This window comes from Cyanistes caeruleus, chromosome 3 (genome assembly GCF_971803275.1).
Source record: "Cyanistes caeruleus chromosome 3, bCyaCae1.hap1.1, whole genome shotgun sequence".
Classification (NCBI taxonomy): domain Eukaryota; kingdom Metazoa; phylum Chordata; class Aves; order Passeriformes; family Paridae; genus Cyanistes; species Cyanistes caeruleus.
In genome coordinates, this window is record NC_141703.1 from 81006156 (window position 1) to 81016506 (window position 10351).

Genomic DNA, 10351 nt, shown 5'->3' on the forward strand with positions numbered 1-10351 from the left:
CATGATAACACTGAATCCCTGTTATATGCATAAGGTTCAAAGCTGGTTAATTACCATTTTTTCCAGTTCCAGCCTCTTGTATGATTTGCCACTGCCTCTCACAGCACTCTTGTTTTGAAAACTAATTTCCATTATCTAAAAGACTTTCCAAAGCAAACACAGCAGTGTAGCACTTTCTAATATTTATTTTGTATTCTCAAAGAAGAAGCAATAGTGTTAGGAGGTTTTTTTTTTTTTTGAGAGGAGAGTTCTTCTACAAAGAAACTTGTGTCCACTGTAGTTTTACTTAGTCCAAGGACTAGGTCCATGGGCCAAGGGCTTTTCTTTTTCTTCTGAAAACTTCTTAAAACTTAAAACTTAACTTCTGAATATGCAGTAGGGGTTTATTTAATGGGAATTAGGTAAAGACCTTATTCTGGTAGCAGCAAACTCTGCTTCAGTGCCTAACTGCAGCAGGAGATGGCAGATGAAAAGGGGTTTCACATACTAAGACAAAGATGCAGAGTTTTTAAGGTCACTATGATTCTCCCTCTAGCCTTCTTTTCTACATGATTTGGAAAAAAAAATAAGCTACAACCAAAACCTTCTCCTGTGGAAGCCTGCCTCTTTACTTTGATGTCTTTGACTGCATGGGGAGCGCCCATCACCCATTCCCTGCGCTTGTGTGCTAGGGAAGGTAAACTCGGCAGTGCTGGGAACAGCCCAGTGGACATGTGCAGCACACCATGTGTGTTCACAGCATTATCACCCACCCAGATTAGCAGCTGAGCACTGCTGGGTGCAGACAGCAATGCCTGCAGGTAAATATGGGCTTTGCAAGATATGGTTGAGTTGCCGACTCCATTGCAGGCTCCTTGCCTGACCTTGGGACTGGAGCACTGTCTGCCTCCGTGTTTAAAAAGTTAAGATAATATTACTTGTCTGCCTCACAAGGATTTTGTGAGGTTAGGGACACTGTTTATTCAAGCTGCATGTAAAGTGTTACAGCAATGAGAGCTTTGTAAATACCTATGCTCATGAAACCTCAACTAAAGCACAACCCATCTTGCTAAGGAAAGCGCATTAACGCCCATCAGTCCCTGCAATGTCCCAGGACAGCTCACACACAGTTTCCCCCCTCTCTGAGGTAAAGAACCCCATTGGTGATGGAGCCTCAGAGGAGAAATCTGCAGAGAATGAGCACAGAGCACTTCATAGCACGGGTTTTGCTGTGATTTACAGTCTTGCCCTCGGTAAGGAGCAATAGCTGAGGGGTGGTTTATCCCATTAGTCCCAGTCTTGGTTGACCAGTGGAGCTGGGGAATGATGTGGAACAGCAAAGGCCCTGAGGTGCACTTGGAGGCCTGGCTGCCTGTGACAGATACCCTCAGGAGCACATGCACATGCCACATGCTGTATGCACACAGAAGGAGGTTGCTTAACCAGGGCTTTACAAATATTTTCAAAGTGCTTTACAAACAATTCATTAATAGATGACATATTTTTGCTAAAGGCACAACTAGCTCAACTAGATTTTATTACAGGTATAAATAATATCAAGAGAATTTAAGTGTGAGCCTTGTTTCTCTGCTCTTAATCCCTCCTCCTGCTGACATGTTAAAGGTCTGCTTAATCATCCAGCCCTTTCCTCCCAAATTCACAAGCGCTTCACCCACACTTACTTGTTTTACAGGGATTTGTACAAATGCCAGGAGGTACCTAGCAGTGCCCTACAGGTTTCATGGCCCCAGTGAAAAAACAAACAATGCTACAGCCCAGATGTGACCCAGCAGTGCAGTTTAACCCGTTGAGAAGACAAACCAGGAGCTTAGAAAGCCATCCCGGACATTTTTAACCAGACAGCAGAAGAGCTGAGCACTTAAGGCTGGAAAAAGGCCAGAAATGAGGGGGGGGATTGGGGCACACGATGAGCCTAAACACATCTGCTGAGCCCAAACCCATCTGCACGGGGGTGTGTCCCTGAGGAGCCAAACTTGGGGAGAGCCCCTAGGACCAGCATTCGTGGTGGGAACTCGGGGGACAGTGACGATGTCTCCCAGGGCCGCCGGCCGCACGGGATAGAAGGGGGACCCGCTGTGGGGAGACCAGACACGGGCAGGAATCCCCGGGGTTTCTGGGGGACGCAGGACGAGGGGCGCAGGTAGTGGGTCACTAGGGAGAAGGGGCCCCTGCGAGGAGCGGTGGATGCAGCCGGTGGAAGTGCGCTCCTCGGGGCTGGGGGTCGGGGCTTCCCAGGGATCGGGGGCGGAGAGGATCTCCCCGGTGCCAGGCTGAGGTGCAGGTAGGACCCTGTCCTGCCCTGTCCTGCCCTGCCCTGCGGCGGGGCGCTGCGCTGCGCTGCGCGGGGCGGGCTCCCGCGGCGGGGGCGGTGGCGCCGGGAGGGCCGGGCCGGGAGGCGCGTCCCTCCCCTGGGCCGATTCTCGGCGAGGCTGTTTAATAGCGGAGCCGCCCCCGGCCCGCCCCGTTGGAGCCGGCCCGTGCGGCACGGCGCGGCCGGGGCCGGGGCCGGGGCCGGGGCCGGGGCCGGTGCGGGCCATGGCGGGGGCCGGCGGGGGGGCGGCCGGCCGCGCCCGGCTGCTGGCCGTGCTGCTGGCGGGGCTGCTCGGCGGGGCGCGGGGCTTCGGCGACGAGGAGGAGCGGCGCTGCGACGCCATCCGCATCGCCATGTGCCAGAACCTGGGCTACAATGTCACCAAGATGCCCAACCTGGTGGGGCACGAGCTGCAGGCGGACGCGGAGCTGCAGCTCACCACCTTCACCCCCCTCATCCAGTACGGCTGCTCCAGCCAGCTCCAGGTGCGTCGGGGCTCCGGGAGGACCTGGGTGCGTGGGCGAGGTGGGGACGACGCACAGCGGGGCCGTGCGGTCCCGGGCCGGCTGCTGTCCCCCAGCACCCCATCCCCATCCCCTCGACTCCGTGCTAGAGCAGCCCGAAAGTCGCGCCGCCTCGCAGCGTCGCTCCTGGCTGGCTGGGAAGAGAGCGTGGCTCACGCTGGGCGGAGGTGCGGTGTTCCCGGCGGTGTCCCGGCGGTGTTCCCGGCGGTGTTCCCGGCGGTGTCCCGGCGGTGTTCCCGGCGGTGTCCCGGCGGTGTTCCCGGCGGTGTCCCGGCGGTGTTCCCGGCGGTGTTCCCGGCGGTGTTCCCGGCGGTGTCCCGGCGGTGTTCCCGGCGGTGTCCCGGCGGTGTTCCCGGCGGTGTTCCCGGCGGTGTTCCCGGCGGTGTTCCCGGCGGTGTCCCGGCGGTGTTCCCGGCGGTGTCCCGGCGGTGTTCCCGGCGGTGTTCCCGGCGGTGTCCCGGCGGTGTCCCGGCGGTGTCCCGGCGGTGTCCCGGCTGCCCGCGGCCAGGAGCTTTCCCGGCCGCAGCGCGGTACCCCCCGCCCGCCTGCTCGGGGAGGCTGCGGGGACTCCCGGAGCTTTCCCGGGCGCTGCCCTCCGTCCCGGCCGTGCCCCAGCCAGGTGCCGCGCCCGATTCCTTGCGGGAAGAGCGGAGCTGGCCGAGGGGAGCTGCGGCAGCTCGGGACTCCGCCGGGAGCTTCACCGCGAAATTTTCTTTCCCAGGCGAATGGCAGGATCCCTGTCCTCCCCACGGGCATGGATTTCCTCAAACAAAACCCAGCTTGTTTCTCGGGACAGAGTTCCCGAGTCAGCACGCAACTCCTCTCACGGCGTCTCGTCGCCAGATTACTATTATTCAAAAGACGAGAGAACTACAATATTTTATTACCGTTGTAAATGCGTATGTGAACTTATTGTAAAAGAAAAACATTTTTCTGGGAGGATCGTGAACCAAAGTACTTCGATAAATGCTTTTTTTCTCCTATTTGTTTCTTAGCTGAAATATCCAGGCAATGCTCAGAGCAAATTTATGTATCTGTTTAAATCCCTTTAATTTGGTTTTCTGCTTTCTTAAATTGTACCCTTGAGGTTTAAATCTGGCTAAATCCCACTTTCTTCATTGGAACTGATGGACTAAATTTGCATGGAGCTAATCTAGGGAGTAAAATGTTCAGGCTTTGGCTTCGGACCACATTTGAACTGAAAGAAGACAACATTGTTATTTTTTTCCTCTTTCATTTTTTATTGTTCTCGGTTTATTTGTTTTATGCTGCTTCCTGTTTTTTTAAGGCAAAGGACCAAATATTTCTGCTAAAAAGGAAAAAGAAAAACTTGTTATATTGCAACCTGTTCCATTTTCCCCTGACACACCTGTGATTTCTGTTCCTCTCTTCCAGTTCTTCCTGTGTTCGGTTTATGTGCCGATGTGCACAGAGAAGATTAACATCCCCATAGGTCCCTGTGGAGGCATGTGCCTCTCTGTCAAAAGAAGATGCGAACCTGTTTTAAAAGAATTTGGGTTTGCCTGGCCAGACAGCCTAAACTGCAGCAAATTCCCACCCCAGAATGATCACAACCACATGTGCATGGAGGGCCCAGGAGACGAAGAGGTTCCCCTTCACAGCAAGACCTCCTTGCAGCCTGGAGAAGAGTGCCACGGCATGGGATCTAACTCAGATCAGTACATTTGGGTGAAAAGAAGCTTGAGCTGTGTCCTGAAGTGTGGCTACGATGCCGGTCTCTACAGCAGGTCAGCTAAGGAATTCACAGATATCTGGATGGCCATATGGGCCAGCCTTTGCTTCATCTCGACTGCCTTCACAGTCCTGACCTTCCTGATTGATTCATCCAGATTTTCCTACCCGGAGCGGCCAATCATATTTTTGAGCATGTGCTACAATATTTATAGCATTGCTTATATTGTGAGGCTAACTGTGGGCCGGGAAAGGATATCCTGTGATTTTGAAGAGGCAGCAGAACCTGTTCTTATCCAAGAAGGTCTTAAGAACACAGGATGTGCGATAATTTTCTTGCTGATGTACTTTTTCGGGATGGCTAGCTCCATCTGGTGGGTTATTCTGACACTGACGTGGTTTCTGGCTGCGGGACTCAAGTGGGGCCACGAAGCAATCGAAATGCACAGCTCCTATTTCCACATCGCAGCCTGGGCCATCCCGGCGGTGAAGACCATCGTCATTTTGATTATGAGACTTGTAGATGCAGACGAGCTCACCGGCCTCTGCTATGTTGGGAACCAGAACCTGGATGCGCTGACAGGCTTTGTTGTGGCTCCACTTTTTACCTACCTGGTCATTGGGACTTTATTCATCGCAGCAGGACTCGTGGCCTTATTTAAAATCAGGTCTAATCTCCAGAAAGACGGAACTAAAACTGACAAACTGGAAAGACTGATGGTCAAAATTGGGGTCTTTTCAGTGCTGTACACTGTCCCAGCAACGTGTGTCATCGCCTGTTATTTCTATGAAATCTCCAACTGGGCCATTTTCCGCTATTCAGCTGATGATTCCAATATGGCAGTGGAGATGCTCAAAATTTTCATGTCCCTTCTGGTAGGTATTACATCGGGTATGTGGATCTGGTCAGCCAAAACTCTGCACACGTGGCAGAAGTGCTCCAACAGACTGGTGAACTCAGGGAAAGTGAAACGGGAGAAGAGAACAGATGGCTGGGTGAAACCTGGGAAAGGGAACGAGACTGTGGTATGAGAAAAGGACAGCATCCCGCTGGTCTGACTGCTCTCCTGTGAAGGACTGATCATGTGTAAGCATTGCTGTATAAATGTTGGGAGTAGAGTAGGGGGGCAATTACACAACCTGTCTCTGGGGATGGGAGGAAAACAAAAAAGCCTTAAAGAATAAACAGCAAAAAGATCATGCTGCAGATACAATAGCCATAAACCATGCTGCCCAAAATAGGAGAGCCCGGGGAGGCTTTAAAAGCTGTGAAATACCCAAACATGTTATCTTCCTTTTTTTTTTTATTAAAGCAGGATGCAATTACTGAAGTGTTGAAGTCTTTAGAAATGGAGGTGCTTTATCCCATAGCTGTGGGATGAGGTTTTTCCTTTCATCATCTTACAGCTGATGGAGGAAAGGCAGGCCAGGGCCAAATTCTGGGCTTAAAAAGAGTCCAGTTACCAAGTTACCAGAAGATGCAGTGCCCTAGACCTCAGTCAGATGTCTTCTTCCTGACTTGAGCATTGAGAAGGAAGCACTTGATGAGGATTCTGTCCTTATGCCCTGGGGAATTCTTGTGTTCCAATACACTGTAAAATTCAGTCAGGGATCACATCCTGAAACAAAAAGCAAATGGACTTTCCAGGTCCTTGCCGTGATGAGTGGGATTTAGCGAGGCATTAGTGAGGATGACTTTTCAGTCCTCTAATGGCCTAATAATAATTTTGACTCATTCTTTTTGCCATTTATAACCTGGGCTGATTGGAGAGTTGATTCTGCCTTGTGGGAATTTGAACCTCCCTATGTTTCTTCCCACCTCAGTTATTCTGTGGGTCTATCAATATGTATAAATTCTAAAAGCTTTACTCAAGGCCATCCTCAGAAGTAGAGGAATCAGGTCACAGTGGGAAACTGCATATGGTCTTCTGCATCTATTATCATTATCCATCTGCCTCCATTCCTGCCCCTTCAGGTGCTCCTGCTATTTCTAGCAGACCACTTTATTCTGCTGCATTTATTAGCTTTAAAAAGTCTTAACTATACAGTGTTCCTTCCTCTGGGAAAAAGTTATTTGAAGGTACCTTCAAACAATACCATGTTTCTCCAAGCAAACTTACTTGTCTTTCTCTGCAGACTCCTTGCATGAAGCAATTAAGTCTTAATGGATTTCATTCAGTGTGATGGTATCTCCTCTGTAGACGCCAGTCTATGGAGAAGCAAAATGTTAAGTTCCTTGGCAACCTCATGTTCACACAGATCAGTTGTGTAATTATGTGTGTCAGATGCAATTAAAAGAACATTCTCAGTCCATGACATTGCAGTACAGCTGACTGCTTCACAACGATGCTTCAATTGCTCACTGGCAGCTATGGAGACTTTATTTTAATGTATATTTATACACCAAATGTGAGCAGGCATTCAGTCCTCAGGAGCAACAAAGATCTTCCCAGTTTTTGTAGAGGGATCCAAGAAATCAAACTTCTTGGTGAATAATGTTGTTTCAAAGAAACCATTGCATTTTCTTATTCTGTTATTTGAGGAGGCACCAGCTTGTGCTTGTGGGAAGCTGAATGTAATACCAGGGAATTGTAAGAAAGGTGATGCAAATACAGATATCCTAGAAGCACTTAAGAGAACACTGTTATGATGCTCTAGCCCTTTGAAACACATTTGGTTTTACCTATGTGCCCCAAGCTTTTGCTTCCTTTGTTTGTGTGGAACCTGATCAGCTGCAGAGCATCCCCCTGGTGCTCCAACTCCCATGATCTTCCAGGGCAGCTGAGAGCAGATGCTGCTTTATTAAAGTACTTGCTTTGCACACAGGTGCCCATGTGCTTTGCAAACCACAGTTCACTCCAGCTCTGGAAGTGAGCACTAATCTGTCCCAGAAGCATGTATTGTTTCAATGTCAGTGTCGAAACATGTGCTAGAGAATGTTTTTTTAGTTTTACAAACAAAATCCAGACCCCAAACAAACCCTAATGGCAGTCTTTGCGGTTGGGCTCCCTCTCCAGCAGAACAAGTGACAACTTGACACATTCTGCTCAAGACACACAAGCACTGTCTTGGCCAACACCACATTCCAGCTGGGCCTTTTCACCCTCTCCATAAAGTCTCTCACTGTTAGTGTTGTGTTTGGATCTGGTTATTTCTTTGTGGACAAGGAGTTTTGCAAGTGTGAGATCTTCAGATGGCTGAGCTTCTCCATCGTGCAGTCTTTCTGCTGGCGCAGTGAGGAATGTAAAGTCAGCAGCTTTATGTTGGCTTTCAAGGAGCGAGGATGCATTATGACCCTTTTTTTGTAACCTAGTGTTTGGCTGTGCCAAGGTGTCGCGTTCACTCAAGGTGTGCTTCACTCTGAAACACTTTGGATACTCTCCTGGCCAATAAGACCCATGTTTGAGCAGACTGATTCAATAAATGGCATTTTTAACCTTGTTATGTACACAGAGTGAATGTTAAATAGTGCCTGTTTATCAAATCCTTGCACCTCTGCCTGTGACCCTGTGAACTATTGACAGAGGGATGTCCCTGGTGATGTAAGACACAGTGAGTTGGATGAGGATGGCAGTGTGTAACCCTAAGAGGGACCCCGGAGGGATATTCCATTAAAGCATGTGAGGGATTCAAGTGCTATGGGAAAGAGTTGGGCAGGGGGAGGCACTAGCTACTGTGTCTGAAGAGACATCTTTCCCCAGCAACTGGGGGAACGCTGTACTGACCCAAAGTGAAATTAGTGGCTGCATCAATTAAACCATTCCACTGATGTATTGACCCACATGTATTTGTCTGGCTCCGTGCTGGGGCTGGGTAAGTGGGAAGACACAGCAGACAGCCTGAAAACTGGGGCTTGCGAAGAACCGAGCATCAGCAACTCCAAGTTCTCTTGTTTCAACATTGTTACGAGCTTAAAGCCAAGACCCGCGTGACTAATCCTGTCTCGGAAGTGCAGTTGCTGTGGTTATACAACCAGAAACTTTGCAGGCGTTTCCTTGGATTGCGCAGTCCCTGCTCCCATCTCCCCCCTCAGCGTGTGCTCTTGGCACTGCAGGTTTCAGAAGCGTCTGCCAGAGAGGTACAAGCTTAGCTCTTGAATTAAACAGACGAGTTTTTTTCTTTCTCTGAGTTTTAAGGAAATAGACGCTGATTATTTTGGGGTGTACAGAAAATATATCTACTTTGATGTATGTACTGTAAATTTCTAATTTATCACTGTAAAAAAACCAAAACAACTTTGCTATTTAATTTTTATATCAAAATAAAACTTTAACCTCTGTGGATAACTAAAGAATTCCTGGCAGCCTTCACATTTTTGATGAGTTTGTTTCTTAAATAGGCTTCAGCGTTGTTGGAAGTGCTTTTTTTCCCCCTGAAGGAAGAAGGACTGAAATGCTCATGCTTTGGTGAAAGGATGCTTTGAATGGGTTAATCCAGCATGGTTTGGATGTATTAACTGAGAACAAGACATTGTTGGGCAAGAGTCAAAGTATGTTCACGTTTCTGCACATGGGGTGGACAGAAACCCTTTCAGAGACAGCACACACGTCCTGGGTGCTGGCTGGGGCTGCAGCTGGAGCTTTGCTGCTGTGGGAGCATGTCTTCAAATCCCAGCTGGAAGGCACTGCTGTGAGGTAGCTCCTGAGAAGAGCAGCACCTCCTGAAAGGCTCCTTTTCTTTCAGGTGTCATGGAATACATACATCCAAAGCGTGAGCATTCCCATACGGAGCATACAGTGCAGGAGGGCAGTGTCACCACCGGTCTGTTCAGTATATGGGAACTATTAGTGGCTTTTGGAAGGGAAAAATCATCTTAGTAACCTGCTTGAAATGAGTTCGTTCCTGTGGGTGATTTCAGCCCTTCAGAGGAGAGATTCAGTTCAATGTCTACATTTTCTAGCAACGGTTTGCTACAAACTTGAGCTTATTCATGCTCTACTTTTCATTCCTGTTTGTAATTTCTGTTCACAGTTGTGATGTATGGGGACAGCAAGGAATTCCTTTTTGTGTGCATCCCTCACCAGTTTCTTTTGACACTGATAGAACAGCATGCAATCTTAATTGTTTAAACCCACTTAATTGTCTCCATCATGAAACAATCCGTGTGTGGGATTATTTAATTAGCAGAATGTTATTCTAGTAAGAGCCTAAATCAGACTAGAGTGGATAATAGTGAGGGTGTGCTATAAAAAAGAGTAGCAACTATCACCTGTGTATCTGTAGCTAATCAAGTTTTGAAGAGCAGCATCTAAAACTGGTAATTATGAGGGATTTGCTCATGCCTTTGGCAGCTCATCATTGCAATGTTTTCAGGCTGATGATTAATGTGATCTCTCAAACTTATCCTAATGAGTCTGTAATAAAGCTACTGTTAACTGTAACAAACATAAAAGAGCTTCTGGGGGAAGGAGCAGGATCTCCTTCTTGTTCATACCACCTGAAAATCTCAGGTGTGGCATTCAAGATGGTGTTGGCTGCTCCAGGTCTCTCTCATGGGTGTTAGCCTTCACACAGATCCCTCACATCTGGTGTCTCAGAGCATCACCTATGAAATGACCGTGGATTGCTGGAGTGGCTGTGAATGGTGAGCAAGCTCCCCAAGCCACAGAGATGACAAATCCACTCAGGTTTGCCCGAGTATCTTGAGGAAAGTATCTGTGTGCAATGCTCACAAACAGTTAGCCTTTATGAGGACTAATTTTTGTGGTTGTTTAGATATTTAGGCTTGGGGGGTTTTACTTGGTTGTTTTTTGTTTTTTCTTTTTTTTTTCTTTTTTTTTTTTTTTTTATAACATTGTCTTTAAAGAAAGCAAATGTTAGGGAG

The 10351-nt window shown here is 48.6% G+C and overlaps 1 protein-coding gene across 1 annotated transcript; it reads left to right on the plus strand.

The window, feature by feature from the left end:
- Positions 1-2535: 2535 nt before the first annotated feature.
- Positions 2536-8818, plus strand: FZD4 (frizzled class receptor 4). The gene is made up of 2 exons (XM_086882184.1): positions 2536-2796; positions 4231-8818. Exons 1-2 carry the CDS (start codon positions 2536-2538, stop codon positions 5557-5559), a joined length of 1590 nt encoding a protein of 529 aa, XP_086738310.1. The 3' UTR covers positions 5560-8818.
- The last annotated feature ends 1533 nt before the right edge of the window (positions 8819-10351 follow it).

Excerpts from the sequence above, each read along its gene's own strand:
- FZD4 (XM_086882184.1), top strand. The coding sequence starts at position 2,536 with ATGGCGGGGGCCGGCGGGGGGGCGGCCGGCCGCGCCCGGCTGCTGGCC. Across the intron at positions 2,797-4,230 it reads GCTGCTCCAGCCAGCTCCAG|TTCTTCCTGTGTTCGGTTTA; the intron begins GTGCGTCGGGGC and ends CCTCTCTTCCAG.